General features: G+C 40.5%; 1 protein-coding gene across 1 annotated transcript in view; it reads right to left on the bottom strand.

The window, feature by feature from the left end:
* Positions 1-4,886: 4,886 nt before the first annotated feature.
* Positions 4,887-25,751, bottom strand: part of LOC308687897 (uncharacterized protein) — a gene marked incomplete at its 5' end in the record, with an annotated part of 80,752 nt that continues 59,887 nt past the window's right edge. Inside the window, 4 exons of the mRNA XM_081360722.1 lie at positions 4,887-5,043; positions 5,379-5,536; positions 6,037-6,098; positions 6,260-7,023. Coding sequence (XP_081216848.1) covers positions 4,922-5,043; positions 5,379-5,536; positions 6,037-6,098; positions 6,260-7,023 — 1,106 coding nt within the window. The 3' untranslated portion in view covers positions 4,887-4,921. The remainder of the gene's footprint in view (positions 5,044-5,378; positions 5,537-6,036; positions 6,099-6,259; positions 7,024-25,751) is intronic.

Here is a 25,751-nt window from a genome sequence, read left to right as displayed (position 1 = left end):
GTGCAGATTGTGCGCGTCTAAACGATCAATTGTACACAAAAGCGTGTCAAAATTACCGGCTTTGAGATTCACTAAAAACAGTTTATGTCTTAAATGGACGTAGTTTTTAATGATTTTACCTCAAAATATTATTTTTTATAATCTTTGGAAGCCGAAATTTAAAATAAAATCAGACTAATATAACAGACCTTAAAGGTCCCGTTGCATGCGATTCCATGTTTCAAACTTTAGTTAGTGTGTAATGTTGCTGTTAGAGCATAAATAATATCTGTAAAATTATAAAGCTCAAAGTTCAATGCCAAGCGAGATATTTTATTTAACAGAAGTTGACTACAAAAAACGGCTCGATTGGACTACACCCCTCTACATCCTGCATTGGTGACATCACCAGAACCGTTTCTTGACTAACCTCCGCCCACAGGAATGCTCCCTCAACTCTACTGGCTACTTGCGCACTTCTTATAACTTAGCCTACTGTGTTTACTCAGCTCTTACGGTGATTTTCTGAAGTAAAACTGACGCTTCATCTTTTGTGTGATGTACAATAAACTTTATTAAACTCATCAGTACATGTTTGATCATCATTCAGACAGCAGACTTGTAGGCTATTAATAAATAATGGATACATAGCCTACAAGCAGATGACAAATACGTTATAATAACCGTAATTAAACTACTAAACCATACCTGTTTCATCTCTATACAGCAATCTGACTCTGTAGGCATTATTGTCCGACTCGAAATGAACGCCGTTACTGAGAGTTTCTGATATTATCATCATTCCGTGAGATGAATTTGTCCTGACAGACTGAGCACGAGCTCATGAAGCTCCGCCCCCTGTGTCGTCCAGCAGCACCTCATTTGCATTTAAAGGGGACACACTGAAACGGCTCGTTTTTCTGAGCCCCAAAAAATGTCAATTTAAACATGCTGTAAAAAATGATCTGTTGGGTATTTTGAGCTCAAACTTCACATACACACTCTGGGGACATCAGAGACTTATTTTACATCTTGTGAAAAGGGGCATAGAACGGGACCTTTAAGTGTAACCAGGGTACGTTTGAATGTTTAATTCTGTCCTCCGTCGTCACTCATTAAGCAGGGCTGTCGTGTTGTGCGAGCTGTGGCATCGCGTGAGAGAAGAGTGTGAGTTCCGTCAAAGGAGAACAAACGCCAACAAACGTTCGTGGAGAGGCAGCGGATGCGAGGACGTTAGGTGCACCGGTGCGACCTAGGAAAAATGTTAGTCGCACACTTACAAAATTTGGTCGCATATGCGACCAAATTGGTCGCACTCTAGAGCCCTGTAGGTGACGTAACTTATTCCAAGTGTCTGTTGCAATGACTTCACCTTTTCTTTCAAATCCGGTGGACATATCAGCGCAAATTGTTTGACGGGCACTTCATAGAGAAAGAGTTTTTAGCCAGACAAAATCCCCTTGCCTTAACTGATAGTTACTTGTATGAAAGATACAGATTTTCCGCGGAAGGAATGTCTTATCTTTGCGAACTTCTTGAGCCGCACATAAAGAATTTAACACGTCGAATTCATGCACTTACTGTACCGCAAATTGTATTGCGTTGCGGTTTTTTTTTTTTTTTTTTTTTGCAAGTGGTACATACTTGCACGGTGGGTGACACACAGAAGCTAGGGGAAAACATATGTTTGTCAAACCATTCGCAAGGTGGTCCTCGCCCTGCAGGCCTGCAGGAGTACATGAAAAGTTTCATTAATAGTGTTCCCCGGACATTTATCGACCATGTCCATAAAAGAGGGCTTTTATAAAATTGCCAGTAAGATATATTGATAGGGTGACATCACATGAACACTTTTTTTTTTTTCAAAAAGCAAATTTCACAAATGTACTACTATACAATATAATACATGCTAAGAATTATTTTGAATCTTTTTTATTATTCTTCTGTTAATCTTATGATGGGATTCCCAAGTCATTGCAACATGTATGCAGTCTATTGCTCCAGTCTCCACAGCTCTAGGGAACATGAGGCAGATTATGTTAATAGGAAGTCCTATCACAGCCATAATGTTCAGGTAGAGATGAATATGTTAGATGATTATTTTCTGTGAGATGAATCTTTAAATTAATAGTAACATTAACAGATATAGTAATGATCTACTAAACATTTCATCTGCAGACGACTTGTGGTCATGAACATATGATCAAGTTTGGATGCCAAATGGCCTGGCTCAGTGCTTGACTCAAATTTTCCGTTAGTCTGTGTTGTGTCAGCACTTTGAGAAAAGCAAGTTAAATTTGGTACAATACAAAACACTGTTAATTTGAACTGAGATAGAAAAACCTACACAATAACCCCCTATCATGACCCTCAGATAGGGCCACAACACCGCTTTAATGTGGCCCTCAAACAAGAGTGAAGATAGAGATGTGCATGTGCCATTCTGCACAATATAGCCACCAGTAAGGAGCGAGAAACACCACAAAACCAGCTTCTCCCCGATGAAACTGACCTGATCACACTTGACCACCCTGGTGCAGATGTAGATGCAATCACCATGCGATATTACACTTAATAAAAGCACATTGAAACTGCACATAGGTCTCAAACTCTTTTATTGGTTTTGTGGGATGAGAGGGAGAAAGAGAGCAAGAGAAAGTTGCATTAATAAATATTCATACTAAAATGTTACTAGATAGATAGATAGATACATACATAGATACATAGATAGATACATAGATAGATAGATAGACTATATAACTATATACATACTGAGATCAGTTTTATCCAGCTGTTTGATTTTGTTTGGAGCCTCCTCAGCTCACAGTCAGCATCTTTAGTGTGCAGTCTAGTTCAAGTCTACTTTAGTGTGCAGTCTAGTTCAAGACTCCCTTAGTGTGCAGTCTAGTTCAAGTCTCCTTTAGTGTGCAGTCTAGTTCAAGTCTCCTTTTGTACAGGGCCCTGACTGAGTCTGTTTCCACCTGAAACATAATTCCACCACAAACATGATCATTACAAGTTTTCTGGAGGCTCATCAAAATCACAAAAAGTTCCTTGACTTCCTACAAACACAGGACTGACTGTATTTGTATTTATGTCAAGAGTTTTAAATCCTTACACATTTCTTCTGAAACCCATTGAGGTAGAGGCCTCAGTTTCTGGGGCAGGTTGTGAAAAATCCTACAATAAAAGAGATGTGTAAGGGCCAGTCCCTTTTTTATGCCACACATTCAAAAGTTTGTCATAATAAAAAGCCCAGTGCATTCACATCAGCAACTGTCTGAGAACACACAGACAGAGCGTCTTCATCATTTCCTCCACCCTAATAAATAAAAATAGGCTAATGTAAAGCATAACTGTTGTAAAGCAGGTCATGTTTGGTGTTCTGTCTGCTGCATACTGACCTCTGTGTGGGAGACTGTGTATGTGTGCTGGCTTCAACAGGGACACTGTATTTCCCTCTATTGCAGAACATACAGTCAGCCATATTTAAATCTTAAAAGTAGTAATGTATTGCACACGTACCCAGTGTTACTTGCAGAGGAGCCAGCACCAGGGTCAGATTGTACAGCACCTGTAATCCCACCCATAACCGGCCGTCCCTTATTGCCTACTCAGAGCCAAATCCTCCGCCACAGTGTATTCTGGTTTTCTGAATTTAATTCTTTATTTCTGTTTGCTGCAAACAAGTGTTTGTGATAAAATGTTCACAAAAGTAATAAAAGGTTGTGGTAAATACTCACTTTGAATTATATTTTTATATTTTGTCTTTATCTGCTGCCAAGAACATTTGGAGTTGGGGTTGCATCTAAAAATCAATGAATATTAATCTTTCTTAGTACATACATGCACATTTTTTATATATTATAAAAATAAGCTATAGGCTATATTACACATATATAGGCTACACATACATAATTTTACATAAATATAGAACGTATTTGTTTAACTTACGCATTAACAATCAGCAATCTTTCTCCAACAGTCTTCTCTTGATTTGGCAGCAGAGACCGTATTGTTTCGAGCTTGAAATGCATATATAAATTCATCGTAATTCTGAATGATTATCTCTTGCTCCTCCGCAGAAAAATATATCGCTCTCGCTCTACCCGCGATTGGTTGTTCAGTGTCGACGTCACTCTTTTATGTGCACGCGCGCGTGGAGTAATCATAGCTTGAGGATCAAAGCCTGAGTTGACAGAGAAAGTTGATGATACCAATAAAGTACCAATAAAGCCTGATTGCATCGGTTTGGTTTTGTCAACTCAAAACGAATCCTGTAACCCCGAGTTTGTTCAGCTACCTTCATGGTACAGGCCCCAGGTGTAAATGCCCTCCGAATCACATTCGACACGGATTTGAATCCGATCGCTCAAACCACATCAGAAGGTGGTCTGGGCTGCATTCCAGACGAAACTGGACAAGAGTAAATGCATCATGGTTTTTGAAACCACATGTGTAAATTGACGAAAATGTGACTAGTTGCATTATAACATTTAAATGTGTACATTAAGGAGCCATGTTTAGCAATGAAAGCAAAATATTTTTGAACCATATACAATAAATATTTTTATTTGACTGAAATAAAATATGACACATTACAACATTTATAAATAGTATAACCAGTAGTTATCCTAAAAGCAACTAAACAAACAACTTTTATAATATTTACTTTTGAAAACATACTTTAGAAAATGCATGAGGAAAAAGATCCACTTCCTCTAGAAAACAGCCTGCTGTTTAACAAATATCTGAAATTGTATTCTTAAAGAACAATGCATCAAGCGTATCTTTATATTGCCCTATACCATTATTTAAGAGAGTGATACAATGGCAAATACTATATAGGCCTACCACATAATAAAAAATACATTTGATCTTTGTTTAATTTATTACATCGGGTCTAGTTGTATTCTGTTGGTTGGATATATGGTTAAGGGATCTATAGGAAAAGCCTAAATATTTTAGACATTATAATGAGGCATGTTGCTTGGAGCAGACTGGATTCCATCTTTAATCCACTTGAAGCTGTAGTTGCCATAGGAGCTATAGTTGTAGTTGAAGCTGTAATAAAAGATATGCAAATTAGTTGGATCTCCCTATAGAAAGCTTTTTTTGGTTATACTTTTTCTTAAAGTGAAGTAGTTACACGCTTACTACATGTACTTACTATAGTACATGCAGTACATAGGGCACCCTAACCGTAACTCTATAGTAATTACATGTAGTTAATTAATATCACTCAGTACTTATTTGAGTAAGTACAATGTAACTACAGTAAAAATTAGGAAAAAACAAGAACAAATATGGATAAATACTAAAAATTAGGTTTTGTGTGTCCGATTTCCATTATACTAAAGTTAATAAAGACTTTAAATCTATGGAGTAATAGAGCTTACCTGAACCATTGACTGAAACTGATCCAGGAATTATGTTTAGTGTATCGACACCTCCTCCTCCAACTGCTGTCAAGAGGGTGTTTGAAATCTCTTGAACGGAGGGGACTGGTTGGTCGAATCTGAAGGCTATTTGAGTTGTTGTGATGATTGACCCTGGTCTGGAATATATAAATGTTGAAATAATTGTTAGCTTAAATTCTCATCTTTTTTACTCTCTTTCTCACACACACACACACACACACACACACACACACACACACACACACACACACACACACACACACACACAGACAGACAGACAGACAGACAGACAGACAGACAGACAGACAGACAGACAGACAGACAGACAGACAGACAGACAGACAGACAGACAGACAGACAGACAGATAGATTGATAGATTGATAGATTGATAGATACAGTACTGCGCATGTTAATACCAATGTTGTATTTCCTACTGACACACTACAGCAAAAGATATAAATAACTGACTTAAAACCATATTATATTAACATGCCTACGACTTTTGCACAGTACTGTAGATAGATAGATAGATAGATAGATAGATAGATAGATAGATAGATAGATAGATAGATAGATAGATAGATAGATAGATAGATAGATAGATAGATAGATAGATAGATAGATAGATTTATTTACCTGAATCCTATGACAATCACTCTGAGGAAGTTAGCATACTTGGGTCTGTAAACTCCTTCAAGCTGGAACAGATAACAAACAATTACAGACATCAGTTACAATAGAGTATTGTAATATATGAGTGTTGGTTACATAATTGTTGTCTCTTCTTTTAACTCTAAGCTTAAAAGTCAAGTATCATTTAGTGTGTTCCAGTAAATTCAGTAAATATATTTGAACTCACCTGATTTATTACAAGCTTAGACCTATTCTGGTACTCCTCAGTGTTTTGGTTGTTGAGTGCTTCTATAAATGTATCCAAAGAGCGAAACTCCAGATCTGTTAACACCGTAGGTATTTCTGCAGTAGTTGTTGTGGAAGATGTAGTGGTTGTAGAAGTTGTAGAAACTGCTGATGCTGTAGATGCTGTTGAAGCTGTAGATGCTGTCGAAGCTGTTGAAGCTGTAGATGCTGTAGATGCTGTAGATGGTGTAGATGCTGTAGATGCTGTAGAAGCTGCGGATGATGCTGTAGATGGTGTAGATGGTGTCGAAGCTGTAGATGCTGTTGAAGCTGTAGATGCTGTTGAAGCTGTCGAAGCTGTAGATGCTGTAGACTCTGTAGCAGCTGTGGATGCTGTGGATTTACTAATAGTTGTACTTTCAAAGGCTGGTGAAGATGAATTGACTGAAGTCAAAGTAGAAGCTGTTGATTGTGGCAGTGTTGAAATGATTGCTGCGCTAGTGGTGGATGTTCCAGTAAGAATTGAGGGAACTGTGGAAGAATCTGTTGGTGTTGTGGAAGATTCAGCAGTTGTAACAGTAGTTTGTGGTGTTGTTGTGGCTGTTTCTCCTGCTGTACTGGTGGATGTCACAGCAGGAACTGTAGTGGTTGTTGAGGACACTGCTGTTGTTGTAGGTGTTGTGGAGGATTCAATTGTTGTAACAGTAGTTTGTGGTGTTGTTGTGGTTGTTTCTCCTGCTGTAGTGGTGGATGTTCCAGCAGGAACTGTAGTGGTTGTTGAGGACACTGTTGTAGCTGTAGGTGTTGTGGAGGATTCAGCTGTTGTAACAGTAGTTTGTGGTGTTGTTGTGGTTTCTCCTACTGTAGTGGTGGATGTTCCAGCAGGAACTGTAGTGGTTGTTGAGGACACTGTTGTTGTTGTAGGTGTTGTGGTGGATGATTCAATTGTTGTAACTGTAGTTTGTGGTGTTGTTGTGGTTGTTTCTCCTACTGTAGTGGTGGATGTTCCAGCAGGAACTGTAGTGGTTGTTGAGGACACTGTTGTTGTAGCTGTTGGTGTTGTGGATGATTCAATTGTTGTAACAGTAGTTTGTGGTGTTGTTGTGGTTGTTTCTCCTACTGTAGTGGTGGATGTTCCTGCAGGAACTGTAGTGGTCGCTGAGGACACTGTTGTTGTTGTAGGTGTTGTGGAGGATTCAGTTGTTGTAACAGTATTTTGTGGTGTTGTTGTGGTTGTTTCTCCTACTGTAGTGGTGGATGTTCCAGCAGGAACTGTAGTGGTTGTTGAGGACACTGTTGTTGTAGCAGTTGGTGTTGTGGATGATTCAATTGTTGTAACAGTAGTTTGTGGTGTTGTTGTGGTTGTTTCTCCTACTGTAGTGGTGGATGTTCCAGCAGGAACTGTAGTGGTTGTTGAGGACACTGTTGTTGTAGCAGTTGGTGTTGTGGATGATTCAATTGTTGTAACAGTAGTTTGTGGTGTTGTTGTGGTTTCTCCTGCTGTACTGGTGGATGTTCCAGCAGGAACCGTAGAGGTTGCTGAGGACACTGTTGTTGTTGTAGGTGTTGTGGAGGATTCAGCTGTTGTAACAGTAGTTTGTGGTATTGTTGTGGTTGTTTCTCCTACTGTAGTGGTGGATGTTCCAGCAGGAACTGTAGTGGTTGTTGAGGATACTGTTGTTGTAGCAGTTGGTGATGTGGATGATTCAATTGTTGTAACAGTAGTTTGTGGTGTTGTTGTGGTTTCTCCTACTGTAGTGGTGGATGTTCCAGCAGGAACTGTGGTGATTGTTGAGGACACTGCTGTTGTTGTAGGTGTTGTGGAGGATTCAATTGTTGTAACAGTAGTTTGTGGTGTTGTGGTTTCTCCTACTGTAGTGGTGGATGTTCCAGCAGGAACTGTGGTGGTTGTTGAGGACACTGTTGTTGTTGTAGGTGTTGTGGATGATTCAATTGTTGTAACAGTAGTTTGTGGTGTTGTTGTGGTTTCTCCTACTGTAGTGGTGGATGTTCCAGCAGGAACAGTGGTGGTTGTTGATGACACTGTTGTTGTTGTAGGTGTTGTGGAGGATTCAGCAGTTGTAACAGTAGTTTGTGGTGTTGTTGTGGTTGTTTCTCCTACTGTAGTGATGGATGTTCCAGCAAGAACTGTAGTGGTTGCTGAGGACACCGTTGTTGTTGTAGGTGTTGTGGAGGATTCAGCTGTTGTAACAGTAGTTTGTGTTGTTGTTGTGGGTTCTCCTGCTGTAGTGGTGGATGTTCCAGCAGGAACTGTAGTGGTTGCTGAGGACACTGTTGTTGTAGCAGTTGGTGTTGTGGATGATTCAATTGTTGTAACAGTAGTTTGTGGTGTTGTTTTGGTTTCTCCTACTGTAGTGGTGGATGTTCCAGCAGGAACTGTAGTGGTTGCTGAGGACACTGTTGTTGTTGTAGGTGTTGTGGAGGATTCAGCTGTTGTAACAGTATTTTGTGGTGTTGTTGTCGTTGTTTCTCCTACTGTAGTGGTGGATGTTCCAGCAGGAACTGTAGTGGTTGCTGAGGACACTGTTGTTGTTGTTGTAGGTGTTGTGGAGGATTCAATTGTTGTAACAGTAGTTTGTGGTGTTGTTGTGGTTTCTCCTACTGTAGTGGTGGATGTTCCAGCAGGAACAGTGGTGGTTGTTGATGACACTGTTGTTGTTGGAGGTGTTGTGGAGGATTCAATTATTGTAACAGTAGTTTGTGGTGTTGTGGTTGTTTCTCCTACTGTAGTGGTGGATGTTCCAGCAAGAACTGTAGTGGTTGTTGAGGACACTGCTGTTGTTGTAGGTGTTGTGGAGGATTCAATTGTTGTAACAGTATTTTGTGGTGTTGTTTTGGTTTCTCCTACTGTAGTGGTGGATGTTCCAGCAGGAACTGTAGTGGTTGCTGAGGACACTGTTGTTGTTGTAGGTGTTGTGGAGGATTCCGCTGTTGTAACAGTATTTTGTGGTGTTGTTGTGGTTGTTTCTCCTACTGTAGTGGTGGTTGTTCCAGCAGGAACTGTAGTGGTTGTTGAGGACACTGTTGTTGTAGCAGTTGGTGTTGTGGATGATTCAATTGTTGTAACAGTAGTTTGTGGTGTTGTTGTGGTTTCTCCTGCTGTACTGGTGGATGTTCCAGCAGGAACTGTAGTGGTTGTTGATGACACTGTTGTTGTTGTAGGTGTTGTGGAGGATTCAGCAGTTGTAACAGTAGTTTGTGGTGTTGTTGTGGTTGTTTCTCCTACTGTAGTGGTGGATGTTCCAGCAGGAACTGTAGTGGTTGTTGAGGACACTGCTGTTGTTGGAGGTGTTGTGGAGGATTCAATTGTTGTAACTGTAGTTTGTGGTGTTGTTGTGGTTTCTCCTACTGTAGTGGTGGATGTTCCAGCAGGAACCGTATAGGTTGCTGAGGACACTGTTGTTGTTGTAGGTGTTGTGGAGGATTCAGCTGTTGTAACAGTAGTTTGTGGTGTTGTTGTGGTTGTTTCTCCTACTGTAGTGGTGGATGTTCCAGCAATAACTGTAGTGGTAGTTGAGGACACTGCTGTTGTAGTAGGTGGTGTGGAGGATTCAATTATTGTAACAGTAGTTTGTGGTGTTGTTGTGGTTGTTTCTCCTACTGTAGTGGTGGATGTTCCAGCAAGAACTGTAGTGGTTGTTGAGGACACTGCTGTTGTTGGAGGTGTTGTGGAGGATTCAATTATTGTAACAGTAGTTTGTGGTGTTGTTTTGGTTTCTCCTACTGTAGTGGTGGATGTTCCAGCAGGAACTGTAGTGGTTGCTGAGGACACTGTTGTTGTTGTAGGTGTTGTGGAGGATTCAGCTGTTGTAACAGTATTTTGTGGTGTTGTTGTGGTTGTTTCTCCTACTGTAGTGGTGGATGTTCCAGCAGGAACTGTAGTGGTTGTTGAGGACACTGTTGTTGTAGCAGTTGGTGTTGTGGATGATTCAATTGTTGTAACAGTAGTTTGTGGTGTTGTTGTGGTTTCTCCTGCTGTACTGGTGGATGTTCCAGCAGGAACTGTAGTGGTTGTTGATGACACTGTTGTTGTAGGTGTTGTGGAGGATTCAGCAGCTGTAACAGTAGTTTGTGGTGTTGTTGTGGTTGTTTCTCCTACTGTAGTGGTGGATGTTCCAGCAGGAACTGTAGTGGTTGTTGAGGACACTGCTGTTGTTGTAGGTGTTGTGGAGGATTCAATTGTTGTAACTGTAGTTTGTGGTGTTGTTGTGGTTTCTCCTACTGTAGTGGTGGATGTTCCAGCAGGAACCGTAGAGGTTGCTGAGGACACTGTTGTTGTTGTAGGTGTTGTGGAGGATTCAGCTGTTGTAACAGTAGTTTGTGGTGTTGTTGTGGTTGTTTCTCCTACTGTAGTGGTGGATGTTCCAGCAAGAACTGTAGTGGTTGTTGAGGACACTGCTGTTGTTGTAGGTGTTGTGGAGGATTCAATTATTGTAACAGTAGTTTGTGGTGTTGTTGTGGTTTCTCCTACTGTAGTGATGGATGTTCCAGCAGGAACTGTAGTGGTTGCTGAGGACACCGTTGTTGTTGTAGGTGTTGTGGAGGATTCAGCTGTTGTAACAGTAGTTTGTGGTGTTGTTGTGGGTTCTCCTGCTGTAGTGGTGGATGTTCCAGCAGGAACTGTAGTGGTTGCTGAGGACACTGTTGTTGTAGCAGTTGGTGTTGTGGATGATTCAATTGTTGTAACAGTAGTTTGTGGTGTTGTGGTTGTTTCTCCTACTGTAGTGGTGGATGTTCCAGCAGGAACTGTGGTGGTTGTTGAGGACACTGCTGTTGTTGTAGGTGTTGTGGAGGATTCAATTGTTGTAACAGTAGTTTGTGGTGTTGTTGTGGTTTCTCCTACTGTAGTGGTGGATGTTCCAGCAGGAACTGTGGTGGTTGTTGATGACACTGTTATTGTTGTAGGTGTTGTGGAGGATTCAGCAGTTGTAACAGTAGTTTGTGGTGTTGTTGTGGGTTCTCCTGCTGTAGTGGTGGATGTTCCAGCAGGAACTGTAGTGGTTGCTGACGACACTGTTGTTGTAGCAGTTGGTGTTGTGGATGATTCAATTGTTGTAACAGTAGTTTGTGGTGTTGTGGTTGTTTCTCCTACTGTAGTTGTGGATGTTCCAGCAGGAACTGTAGTGGTTGTTGAGGACACTGTTGTTGTAGCAGTTGGTGTTGTGGATGATTCAATTGTTGTAACAGTAGTTTGTGGTGTTGTTGTGGTTTCTCCTACTGTAGTGGTGGATGTTCCAGCAGGAACTGTGGTGGTTGTTGAGGACACTGCTGTTGTTGTAGGTGTTATGGAGGATTCAGCTGTTGTAACAGTAGTTTGTGGTGTTGTTGTGGGTTCTCCTGCTGTAGTGGTGGATGTTCCAGCAGGAACTGTAGTGGTTGAGGACACTGTTGTTGTAGCAGTTGGTGTTGTGGATGATTCAATTGTTGTAACAGTAGTTTGTGGTGTTGTGGTTGTTTCTCCTACTGTAGTGGTGGATGTTCCAGCAGGAACTGTAGTGGTTGTTGAGGACACTGTTGTTGTAGCAGTTGGTGTTGTGGATGATTCAATTGTTGTAACAGTAGTTTGTGGTGTTGTTGTGGTTTCTCCTACTGTAGTGGTGGATGTTCCAGCAGGAACTGTAGTGGTTGTTGAGGACACTGTTGTTGTAGCAGTTGGTGTTGTGGATGATTCAATTGTTGTAACAGTAGTTTGTGGTGTTGTTGTGGGTTCTCCTGCTGTAGTGGTGGATGTTCCAGCAGGAACTGTAGTGGTTGCTGAGGACACTGTTGTTGTAGCAGTTGGTGTTGTGGATGATTCAATTGTTGTAACAGTAGTTTGTGGTGTTGTGGTTGTTTCTCCTACTGTAGTGGTGGATGTTCCAGCAGGAACTGTAGTGGTTGTTGAGGACACTGTTGTTGTAGCAGTTGGTGTTGTGGATGATTCAATTGTTGTAACAGTAGTTTGTGGTGTTGTTGTGGTTTCTCCTACTGTAGTGGTGGATGTTCCAGCAGGAACTGTGGTGGTTGTTGAGGACACTGCTGTTGTTGTAGGTGTTGTGGAGGATTCAGCTGTTGTAACAGTAGTTTGTGGTGTTGTTGTGGGTTCTCCTGCTGTAGTGGTGGATGTTCCAGCAGGAACTGTAGTGGTTGCTGAGGACACTGTTGTTGTAGCAGTTGGTGTTGTGGATGATTCAATTGTTGTAACAGTAGTTTGTGGTGTTGTGGTTGTTTCTCCTACTGTAGTGGTGGATGCTCCAGCAGGAACTGTAGTGGTTGTTGAGGACACTGTTGTTGTAGCAGTTGGTGTTGTGGATGATTCAATTGTTGTAACAGTAGTTTGTGGTGTTGTTGTGGGTTCTCCTACTGTAGTGGTGGATGTTCCAGCAGGAACTGTGGTGGTTGTTGAGGACACTGCTGTTGTTGTAGGTGTTGTGGAGGATTCAATTGTTGTAACAGTGGTTTGTGGTGTTGTTGTGGTTTCTCCTACTGTAGTGGTGGATGTTCCAGCAGGAACTGTGGTGGTTGTTGATGACACTGTTATTGTTGTAGGTGTTGTGGAGGATTCAGCAGTTGTAACAGTAGTTTGTGGTGTTGTTGTGGTTTCTCCTACTGTAGTGGTGGATGTTCCAGCAGGAACTGTAGTGGTTGTTGAGGACACGGTTGTAGCTGTAGGTGTTGTGGAGGATTCAGCTGTTGTAACAGTAGTTTGTGGTGTTGTTGTGGTTTCTCCTACTGTAGTGGTGGATGTTCCAGCAGGTACTGTAGTGGTTGTTGAGGACACTGTTGTAGCTGTAGGTGTTGTGGAGGATTCAGCTGTTGTAACAGTAGTTTGTGGTGTTGTTGTGGTTGTTTCTCCTACTGTAGTGGTGGATGTTCCAGCAGGAACTGTAGTGGTTGCTGAGGACACTGCTGTTGTTGTAGGTGTTGTGGAGGATTCAATTGTTGTAACAGTAGTTTGTGGTGTTGTTGTGGTTTCTCCTACTGTAGTGGTGGATGTTCCAGCAGGAACTGTAGTGGTTGTTGAGGACACTGTTGTTGTAGCAGTTGGTGTTGTGGATGATTCAATTGTTGTAACAGTAGTTTGTGGTGTTGTTGTTGTGGTTTCTCCTGCTGTAGTGGTGGATGTTCCAGCAGGAACTGTAGTGGTTGTTAAGGACACTGTTGTAGCTGTAGGTGTTGTGGAGGATTCAGCTGTTTTAACAGTAGTTTGTGGTGTTGTTGTGGTTGTTTCTCCTACTGTAGTGGTGGATGTTCCATCAGGAACTGTAGTGGTTGCTGAGGACACTGCTGTTGTTGTAGGTGTTGTGGAGGATTCAATTGTTGTAACAGTAGTTTGTGGTGTTGTTGTGGTTTCTCCTACTGTAGTGGTGGATGTTCCAGCAGGAACTGTAGTGGTTGTTGAGGACACTGTTGTTGTTGTTGTTGTAGGTGTTGTGGAGGATTCAGCTGTTGTAACAGTAGTTTGTGGTGTTGTTGTGGTTTCTCCTGCTGTAGTGGTGGATGTTCCAGCAGGAACTGTAGTGGTTGTTGAGGACACTGCTGTTGTTGTAGGTGTTGTGGAGGATTCAGCTGTTGTTTGTGGTGGTGTTGTGGTAACTACAGTACTGGTGGATGTTTCAGCAAGAATTGTTGTGACTGCTGATGACAATGTTGTAGCTGGGGGAGTTGTTGTGTCGGCTGTACTAACAGATGATGTGGAATATGTTGTGGTCTGAGTTGTTGCATTTTGGACTGTTGCTAGAAAAAAAAAGTTAGTGTACTTTTAAAGTTTTTTTCTATTTCATATTTTGCACATTTATATTTTACACACAAGTGTATTGAAACAATATTATTGTTTTCTTCTGAGTATGATTAAATTCACCTACCAATAAAAATGCATATAATAATAAAAGCTTTCCTCTTCATTCTGGGAAAAGTCCAGTGGTGACGATAAGAGTCTGCAAAGCAAGCAATATGCACAAAGTTTATATACATATACAGTAGGCTACATTTAAACACACAGTCAATGCTTGAAGTGGGAAAATAGTGCCTGGACTTCCACATATGGGTGTCTCCCTCAGTTCCAAGTTGTTTTAGTTTGAACATTGAGGGGTGTTGAAGTGTGAATCATTTAACAAAGTCCCAGTGGATTATCTATTATAAATTCTACAAGTTAGTCAAAATTTACCACAATACAATAGAACATGATAAATTCTAGTAAAGGTGGCCATAGTTTTCTAAAGCTTTCGAATTTATGTTGGTGCAGGAGGATGATTTCCCCTCTTTTTTTAAGTCTTTTTAGTTTAAGTGGCTGTTTTAGATCATGTTTGACTTTCTCCATAGTGTTTTAAAGTGGTACATTTTCAACTGAAATCAAGGTCAAATTTTATCATCAATAGGAACGTCTCGCGGAAATCTTATTACATGACTTATTTTATCATGACTTTATTTCTCAAATTCAGATATAATCTTAGAATTGTGAGATAAAAATATATTTTTTTCATTCCGGGGCAGAAGCAAGCTTCAATAGATAAATGAGGTAGGTAGAAAGTAATCAGAAAGTAAAGTATATTACCTAAAATGTGTAATGTAATACATTAGATTATTACTAACTACAATTTTCATCATGTAATTTGTTTTCAGTAACAGACTTTGTAGCAATCTACATACATTCTCATAAGCATATATATCACTGCATATACAGTAACAAATGTCAGACAATGCCAGACATCAACATCAGATGCAGTTAACATCAGTTAGATTAAACTTAATCCACAAAAATTATTTTGACAATTCTCCACCCTCTACCCAACATCAGAAATGATAGTAAATTACCATGCAAAAGTTTACACTCTATAATTAACAGTTATCTATTCATGTCCTTGTTCTACTCCAACTGAAGGAATTTGGACACCATACATCTTGACATCATGATTAGTTTTTAACTTCTATTTATCACACAGAATATAACGCAAATTCCAACTGATAATCATTATCCAAACTACAATATTCTCTTATTATAACCCCTTAATATTAAACATAAATGGTTCAGTAAACAAATGGATGCCTGATAATGGGAATATCCAATAGATAATACGTTTTCTAATCAATATCAAGATAAATTAATTACTTTGTGTACAGAATATCATACTGTAACTGCAGTTTCCTGTGACCGCTTAAATATTCTGACTAGACACATTTTATACAAAATAGACAACTGCAATCTCTGTCAAAGACAAAAAAACAAACAAAAAAAACTTGTACATTTTATCATATAATATTCTATATGTCATTAACATAGAAATGCTTTAATTATTATTATTTCTTAAATAAATAGTCTCTTTGCACTATTTCCAGCAATAAAATGTACTTTAAATTGCCATTGTGTATGAAATGTGCTATATAAATAAACCTGTCTTGCCTTGCCTTGACTTTATAATCTAAATATATAATTAACACAAATATATTTAGGGAAATAAAATATCCTTACCAATTCTTGGGTAGATTATTTTAATGTTGATTTGTAATCTGCTGTCGTCACGTTGGCTTTAAGCACTGGTAAGTAGCCTACTTAAGTAGCCTACTAGTAATCCAGTTTTTCACGTCTCCTGAATAACCTGTGCCGCTTCTTCTTAAATACCACTCAATGACGTCCTGATTGGGCTTTTTAACTTCCCTGATATGCACAGATAAGCTATATGGAATGTACCTTGCCAGACACCGTGAGATTTTTTTTTTTTTTTTTTTTTTATCTTTTGTATTGTGGGTGTCTAAAAGGTGTGGTCTGTGCAACAATTAATTATAGCCAGGCGTATTTATAGAAACTGTTAAATAACTTGACAAAGCCATATTGTTTCTCATTTTTAATGTATATATTTATGTCATTCACATAAATGTATGTCATTCGCAGGACAGAGCAATTACTTAATAACATTTGCATAAAATTTGGTTTAGGAATAAATCTTTGACTTTGTCGTTATTACTGCATGCATGCATTCATGAATAGCTTTTTTAGTGGAAAGAAAATATAAAATTACACAAAAAGTTTACACTTTTCAAAAAACAACAATAACATCAAAAACAGAGTTTCCCATTAATTATGGGCAGATTGCGACTATATATTCTGATGATCGTGGAGCATGTACTTTTTAAGGATCCCACTTATCCTGCTAATCATGATTATTACACAAGTGAGATGACTAAACAAGAGGTCAAACAAAAGACACCAGGTTTACCTAAGCATTCCTCACATTTTGACATAGTTTCACCGCCATCCTTGACGTTTCTAAGAGCATTTTACCTCAGTCATTCTCAAAGAAAGCGTCACTGGCCTCAACACTCAACAGATAAACTTGTAGCACAGATACATGCATATTTTTAGTATTCTATAAACCTGGTGTATTTCCTAAACCAAGTTTATAAATATATTCTACAACTTTTCCTTACATAATTGTGGTAAAAAAAATAAACCCCTTCTTTTTTTATTATTTAAAACAATTGATTGTTTCTATTCTATTAAAAAATCTAAAAATCTATTCTAGACTTACAATAACAATTATTCAGACGGACAATGTATTTTAATTAACTGTTTTAAAGGAATGTTTGACATAATGACGCACAATGTCTTTTATATTGTAAAGAGAAATGTAAAATGTAAAAATACACCTGTAAATCTAATCTGTGGAGCTTCTGACACTATCATTTAATTTGTCCTTTTTCTTAATCAGTAGGCTTCATGTTTACCTAATTTGTTTGAAATTATGACTACAGCCTAAATGGTTTTATTAAGCTACATTTAAAATCATTATAGGCCTATTAGACATTTCTGAAAAAGTCGGTGAGCTTATGTTTCCTAAAGATTAGATTTATACTTTATCGAAGAGATGACAGTTTTCCTTTTGAAAGAATCTTCTTGAAATGTGTTGTCTTGTTATAATAGGAAAACCAACAATTTAGGCTTATTTATAGTTTGAAAAATATAAAAAATGATTTCATGAAATGACGTTTGTTGAATTGAGGAGGAGAGATGTTTTACTAAGCTGTAAGTTGGCTATAATAAAAGAATAAGTACAGTCATTTGATTTTAAGTGCCATCTTTTATGATCAAGGCAAGTGAGGTTGTTGTCATTCTTCTCATTAAGTCTATGGCATGAGTCCTAGGTGTGGTGGGTAAAGGTGAACACCCATAACTTCCTTAAACTGCAACACTTGGAAGACAAAAGCTATGTTATAATGTGTTCATAAACAAATCTGCGTAGATGAGAATGAAGTAATAATAGTGATAATAATAATAATTGCACTCAAATGCTGGGTTGTTTCGACCCATGTTTGGGTCAGATATGGACAAACCCAACCATTGGGTTCACGAAAAAAAAAAAAAAAAAAAAAAAAAAAAAAGACAAATCTATGCATGTGAGAATGTAATAATAATAATTGCACTCTAAAAATGATCTTTTTTTTTTAAACCCATGTTTGGGTAAAAATATGGACAAATCAAACCTTTGGATTAAAAAAAAAAAAAAAAAAAAAAAAAAAGTAAGACAGCTGTTGGGTTTGTTTATATTTGACTCAAACAAAGGTTGAAACAACCCAGCATTTTTAGAGCGTAGATGTGCATTTAAAATGACATGGTGCCACCTACAGTATTTTCTTGATAGCCTGAATGGATGATGATCCAGTCTAGATAGTGAAATTGTATAAAATCCAGATTTCTAATAATCAGTGGATTTTGAATGACAGCAGATGAATTGATCGTTCACCAGCATAGCTAGGCTATAATTTAATTTTCTTTCATCTATAACAGCCGATGTCCAATAGACTTGGAATATAGACAGTATTTTTGCAGTAGCCTAATTCGTGAATAATCATTACAGTAACAATGCAGAACTTTATTGAAATCCGTCAATAAAGAAAATCAGATTAAATTTCCGCATTCCTTGATTCAAACATTTTAACACCATTGGTTTTGATAGAAAAAACGGTATTCCCTTCAGGAAATTAAAAGTAGTACAATAAGAATAATATCAAACTTGATGATCATGATATTTGTATGTTCTGCGTCTCGATCAACTTCAACTTTCTTGTTTCATTCCACACCTTGACTAACCAAACAGTAGACTGCAGATAAGATTTTAAATGACACATTGTACCCGGAGAGATTCAGGGAAGAAAAGCGCCACCTGCTGGACAACTTGCACAATGCTTGGAATCATGAAAAACAGCCTTGTCAGAGCATTGCTATGCAGTTGCTTCTCAGTTGCTTTTAGTGAATTGCTATGTAGGCTAGTTAATGGTGTTTTTGGTTACATACTGGTCTGAAACAGAAGAGCCCACCCTCCAAACCTTTGATATTCTGTCCTCTATATAGATATTGCATCCCTCCCTAAAGGTACACTATATAACTTTTGGCGCTCTAGCATTTAATAAACAAAACTTCATGCGTCTTTTGGAAGAACACAGTAGTGAAGAACTACTTCTCTCTGTTTATGTATATGACACGCAGGTACAGGGCTACTCCGCAGCGGTCGGCCCGCTCGGTCTAAAATAGACAAAATATAAACATTTATTATGGGCGTACCGTAGTGATCATTCAGCATAAGTAGGGTTGGGTACCGTTAACATTTTTACCACGTACCTGAAATTCGGTGTCGGTAGTAGCCTATATGATACCTTTTTTTTGGTACTAAGTGTTTACCTCAATAACTGTAAAGAAATTGCAAGTAATTTGTAGGTTTGTTATTGACATTATGCCAGAGCTGCCTTGGTTGCTGTCTGCCATTTTCTGTGATGTTTGAGTATTCATAAAAACAAACACCGTGCATGGACTACTAAAATTGTTAAAAGAGAAAATACTGGAACTAGAGACTTGCTCTTTGGTGTCCTTACTTGAATACATGAGTCAAGTTTGTAAGCGATTACCTTGTGTGAGTGAAATTCCTAAGAAAAATCTGACTGGAGCTCAAACGAAAATGAAAAAGATTTACGACACACGGAGTGCGTACAGAAGTTTTCAGCCTGGCGATTCGGTTCTTGTTCTGCTCCCAAGTCCTGGTTCTCCGCTGCAGGCAAGATATGCTCAAGCCAAATGTGAAAAGAGCAGATGTAAATACGGACACTGTACTTGTAGCTGTTATGTCTTCTGTCACCTGTGAGGATGATAATCTAGGTTTTAGTGAAGAAACAACATTATGTACTAAGTCACCTAGATTATCTTTCTGAGGGACATCGCAAAAACATTAGATCACTGATTCACAAATTCCCTTCATTATTCTCAGATAACCTTTCGCAAACCAATGTTCCCTTTCATGACATTGATGTTATGATGCTATTGAGCAACATCTGTACCGCATGAACCCATTGAAAAGAAATATGATGAGGAAAGAAGTAAATTACTTATTGGAGCAGGGACGTGCGACACTTTAAGCCCTTGGAATTCAAAAGCCAGAAAATTCAAAAATCGGGTGGTACCTTTAGGTTTTGCACTACTAAAAGTGAACAGTGTGAAAAAAGCATATCTAGGTGGTCTATTCTAGTTCCTGGGAAAAGTAGAAGTATAGATATTAGAAGTATTTCTTTGTTTAACCAATGCTTCTCTAACTTAAGTGTGAATATGGGAAAGCAACGATCACATATCTGGGTAAAAAGTGGGCCAAGGTCATGTACGTCCTGTAAATCCCAAAGTGATGGCAATTTTGGAATTCTAAGAGAGAACTGCTTCGATTTCTGGGAATGGTTGGTTATTATAGGGGACTCCATAAAAATGTTGCTACTGTTTTGTCTCTTTACAGATTTGCTAAGTTCGTTCAGAGTTTTTTGCTGGAATGCAGATTGTGAGGTTGCCAAAGATCTTCAATTTAGTGCTCCTGTTCTCGCTACCCCTAATTTCACCCGTCCATTCAGATTGGAGGTGCTTTAGGAGCAGGTGCTGTGTTGATTCAGGAGAATCAGGAATTGATTATCCAATGAGTTATTTAAGATTTTTTTCTGGAGCACAACCTAACTACAGTACATTTAGGAAAGAAGCCCTTGCATTACCCCTTCAACATTATGAAATTTATGTTGGTGGAAGTTCTTTACCAGTAGTAGTTTACTGACCATAACTCTGTAGTCTTCCTTTTGTGAATGTCCCACTCAAATCAAAGGCTGATGAGGTGGAGATTAATGGTTCAAAATTTCAACCTTGAAATACACCACAAAAAGGGTAGCAAGAATGTGTTGACAGATGCTTTCACTGTGTCTATCACAGTTAATTGATTTGTGTAAAGTGTGTCAAAAAAACAAAACAAACCTGTTTTGAGTTTTGATTGGTGGTTGTGTTGCATCCGAAGACGTATTGCTGTTTTTCTGTTCCTGTGTGTGGGGAGGTGCCCGTGTGCGTGTCTATCTCTTTTTTTATCTCTTTCTCTTTCACTCTCTCTCTCACTCTTTCATGTGGCTCTGCCTTAATTGGACATATTCGAGATGCACACAGGGATTGGCAAACTGGAACAGAGCGTCCCTTTGAAATATGCCAGGGATGCTGACGGGGCGGGGAGATAGTTGTTGTTGGCGTGTTGTAGTCACTGAGAAATTGTTACAATAGTTGGCTTGTGATCAGTGTAAATTGTGTATATTCTTTTAACTTGTTACCAATTATCATTTAGTTTTAAAATGCGTCCTCATTTTGACTTTGGTCCCTAGTGTTTTCATCCGTTTTCCTATATGACTTAATTGTTTCATCGTGTCTTTATTGTGGTAGTTAGTTGTGTAGCCCTTTTTCTATAATATTGTATACCTAATTTTTCCTTTATCACTGAAGCGGTAAGGGTTTGGTGCCATTTTCTTTTTTGTTTATATCTTTTCTCCTGTGTTTGGGAGAGCCAGGGAATTAGATAAGACCACTGTATTTTTTATAGAAGTTTTTTTAGTTGTAACTGTACAGACGCTGTTGTTTGAGAACTGAACTGAACAAGACCATGACATCAGTTTTTGCTGTTTTATAGATGAAATGAACTAATTTGATAATTGAACTAATTTGATAGTTGATCATCTTTACAAAGGAAATTAATCAACACCGACTGACTTCAACTGAACAACAGCCGAAATGCATAATTTTCCTGTTATCACTGTAAAGCTACTTTGAAACAATCTGTATTGTATAAAGCCCTATATAAATGAAAGTGATTGACTAGACTCTTTGACCTCATATGACCTACTCTTGGGTTTTTTTATACATGAGCTTGTATTTGTCCAGCAGAGGGCAGACTTGACTTCACTGTAAAATACTGTTGGTGGAAAAACTCTTTAAGGAATTAATGCCTTATTAGGCATCTGTAATAATATTTAAATTTTGGGGTGAACTATCCTTTTTAAGTTTTGTACTGCAGGCTGGTATACAAATAAAATAAACCTTGTTATAAAACTTTAATCTATTGTTGCGATTTAACTGCTCAGGCTGATCACAATTCAGTGCCATTACTTTTGTCAGTTCAGCATCATAGCATAATTTACAAAAAATATAATAAAAACACCTTTGAAAAAGACATGAAGGTACCACATTACAGGACAATTATTCAAAGATTATCACTTTGAAGTCCCATTCATAAGGAACCTGTCTTCACATAGAGATAAAAGGATCCAATAATTATCTGGTGTGAACATTGTAGGTTGTGCAATGTTATTCAGAAGCAAAGAATGTGACCATGTTACATTCCTTTAATGCTGACATTCAGAAAATGGGCGTTTTATAGTGTGAATCATTTTATAAAGAACTCTGTCAGTAACAAGGAAAATATGTAAGGTGTGATTGTAGAACTATAATTCCTCAGGCAGTGACCTAAAACTCGCTTGTTTCAAAAATAAGACTGATAATGAAAGAAATGCTTTGCAATTTGAACATATGAAAGACATCTTAAAGCCTTAAAGATTAATGTAAGCCTATTTAATGTTATACTTGGTCTTTATTTCAGTCTTTTCCAAAACACACAATATTATGACGTAGGCTACATAGTTAAAAAAAGCAAAACTGTTATATAAGATGAGTCTTCTGTCTGCATTCAAATTATTGAATGAAAACAAACAACAAAGAGAAATAGAGAAAAATATCCAGTCATCTCAGAATGCACGCATAAAGTGGGTTTATGAATTCTTAATATCTACTTATAAAAACAACACCTTCTGTATAAGAGCAGGGGGCTGTTCCATAAAAGCCGCTTAGAAAAGCGGGGATTAAACTCCAAAACCGGACTTGAATGAGCCTAACAAATGAGTTGGGGCTAAAGTGGTTTCATAAAAGGTAATTGAAGCTCACGCAATCTCACTAATTTGATCCAGGTTTATCTAGTCTAGATAATTGCGTGTGCACGCGTTTCTGAAGCAGCCCTAGAGGTCGATCGTGGATCAAATCGATCCACCATCAAACAGCGTATATTTTGTGCTGTTTTATGCGTTTGTGACATGTTTTTTCCCCCCCTTAGTTCAAAACGGACATTTTACAGTTATATTCTCCATCTGTAAATGTTAGAAAGTCATGCAAATGTATCCATTTTGCTGCTAATTTTCATATTGAACGAGCGCTGCTGCGCGCATGCGCGTCAAATAGGAGCGCAATAATTCTGACTAAAATATACATTTTGCTTGGAAAATTAATATGCGATATTTTATAACACTACAAATATCTTCTAATTATAATAATTTATCTTTAGGATGTTGGATAAGTTGCACTGAACTTCTAGCGAACAGAAGTACTTCAGTGAAGTAGCCTATAATGCAGGGAAGTTTATTTTAAGAAACCAAATAAAGATACAAAATATAGTTTTGGGTATAGGACCTATGCTACTTAATAAAGATGATGTATACTTATTTAGAATGCTGAGAATTACAGCTTTTAATGCAATATTTTTTTTTGAGAAAGCAAGAATCCCCAGTTCCCTTTCGTTGTCACTCCGAGTTACGTCGGATGACGACGAATGGGGTTTCGCTTAGAAATCCTATCATCTTCGAGTATTAAAACACGAGCCAATGGCAATGAAATGCCATGGGTCTGCGGAATTTGCATAGCGTAACTCCGCCCCATGCAGGGGGTATATAAGGAAGTGCGCGAGCAACATGCAGACTATGTTTTCGCTTCGGAGCCAAGTTCAGTACTTCACTCCACAAGCCTTTTGAGTGTCATCTCAAATCTCTTCGAGACGAGCGGCTCTTCAGTGTGTTGGTGTGACGGCGCTTCCAGCGAGATCGCATTTCCTGCTGCTGATTTGTGCAGTAATCTGCCGACAGTGAGTGTGTTTCTCCCTGGGTGCTTCAGCACTCTGCTGAGCTTTTCCACTCTCTAAAAGAGCTGCACGCGGCACGTCTTTTTCAAGACGGTTCGCCCGTGTATTTTCTGGATGTGTGTGCGTCAGTCATCTGCCTAACGGTCGCGAGCGCTGTTTTGCGTGTTGGGCTTAATCACGCTTGGCAGCGCTCGTTGATGAGTCATGTTTTCATTGCGGGAACATGACCATCGCGATGTTTATAGATCAAGACTCAATGATCTCCATGTGAGTAGAGTCCCCTCTGCCACACCCCAATTTATCTCTTCCTCGAGAAGGGATACTTTGGCTGGTGGCCAGGGTGATCTGAGGGTTTGGTGTGGCACAACAACCGACGAGTCAATTCCTCGGGCCACATCCCCCTCCACATCGCAGACCATGCACTCACAGCATCACAAGGCGGGCTTGATTCCTCTGGAAATGAAGTTTCGACTGCGTTGCCTCCCACGGGAGTGCCATCGTTGCCGGGACCGATCCAGAGCTGTCAGCCATGCTTTCCCGGGCAGCTGAAAGCATCGGCTGGAGTGGCCCCGCCCTCCCCCCGAGCGCTGTAAGCTTCTCCCGGACGTGCATCAGGACACCTGCGCTGCGCGAAACTCCACGTGACTTTCGCGGCCCGCTGGTGTCCTCCGCCTTCGCTGCTTTCGATCGCACGGCGATCATGGTCTGTATGTTCCCTGTCACTATAGTGGCACGGTCATGCAGTGCTGTGTGTCGCCTGCGCCTTCGATGCAGTGCTGTCCCGGGAGTTCTGTCGAACCGGCCGCAGTGGAACGCTAGTCCTTCCCTGGCCAACCCTGGCAGAACGCGGAAATTCTAACCACGCCCCTATGCTGGGACGCTATGCCTCCCATGCCCGGCCTGGTTGTTCCGCCACGCACACTACTGACCTCGCTCTCGGGCGACATCGGTACCTGCGTGATCCTGGGTCAGGTGATGTCCACTATGTGGTCCAGACATGGGCTTAGCCAGGTTGATGTGGCAGGGTCTGAGAATTCATTTTCTCAGCTCCCCCATGTCCCAGGCTGAGCTCTTTGGCGGTGTGGCTTCGACCACCTGAAGCAGACTCGGGTCCGGCACCGATGGTCATCCATCCGTGCGGCCTCCTCAGTCTGCTTCCCGCCAAGCCCCCATCCATGCGGCTGCTCCCCTCTGGCCTGCAAACGGACCTGAGCAGGAGGAAGCCGCAGGAGGGCGGCGCTGCCCGTCTCCGCCCCTTAGACTGCCACGCCAGCCTAAGCAGCACCTTGAGGCGGGCTGCCTGGTCGGCGGGGTGGTTGAGGACTGCGCCCAACAGTCTTCGATCAATCCACAAGCAGACTGAGGCTTCTGCACTGACGGTCATCTGTCGGTGTGGTCTGCTTAGTCTGCTTCCCGCCGACGCCGCCTCCTTGCGGCTCCTCCCCTCGAGCCTTCACTGGCCTGAGCACAAGGGGGTCGCTGGAGGCTGGCACCGCCTGTCTCTGCCCCTTAGCCGGCTAACACCTGGCTGAGCAGCACAAAACCTGAGACAGGCAGCTTGGAGTTAGGGCTCAGTTCTTCAGGAGCTGGTAGCAGGACCACTCCTTCCCCCACTTGAGGGCTGGGTGAAGATCTCTACAAAAGAACTAATGCTCTTTCTCTGAGCCCCAAGAGGCTGTGGATGACAGCACGCGCCGCCCACGGGCCACGCTCCTCTCATCCCCCTCTGTCGCCAGACCCCTGCCAGAGCACGCCCCCGTGGGACGCTGGTCCTCCCCTGGCCTCCTCTGGCAGGACGCGGTTTATGGCCGTGCCCCCGCACCGGGCCGCTATGCCACCCACGCCTGGGCCGGTCATTCCGCCTCGCTGCACCCCCGACGGTACGTCTGTGGTTCGAATAACCCCGCTGGCGCAGTTTCTGGAGGCCTGGCTAGAGCTTTCCGGACTGTCCCGCCGGGTCGGAGAACCATCAGGCTCGGCTACGTGATTCAGTTCGCGTGGTCTCCTCCCCACCTCAGGGGAATCCACTCACTATGGCCGGTGGCTATGCCCCTGTCATGAGAGCGGAGGTCGCTACCCTACTGGCGAAGGGTGCGATCGAGACTGTCCCTCCAGCCGAAATGAAGTCTGGGTTTTACAGCCCCTACTTTATTGTACCGAAGAATCCGGTGGGTTACGACCAATCCTGGACCTGCGCGTCTTGAACCGCTCCCTTCAAAAAAGAGGACGCCGTTCAAGTTGCTCACGGCCAAACGCATTTTC

This window comes from Scardinius erythrophthalmus, assembly GCF_964197995.2.
Source record: "Scardinius erythrophthalmus genome assembly, chromosome: 3".
NCBI classification, from domain to species: Eukaryota; Metazoa; Chordata; class Actinopteri; order Cypriniformes; family Leuciscidae; genus Scardinius; species Scardinius erythrophthalmus.
Note: the sequence above shows the minus strand (reverse complement) of the source record. Positions and strands in the feature narration are given on the sequence as shown.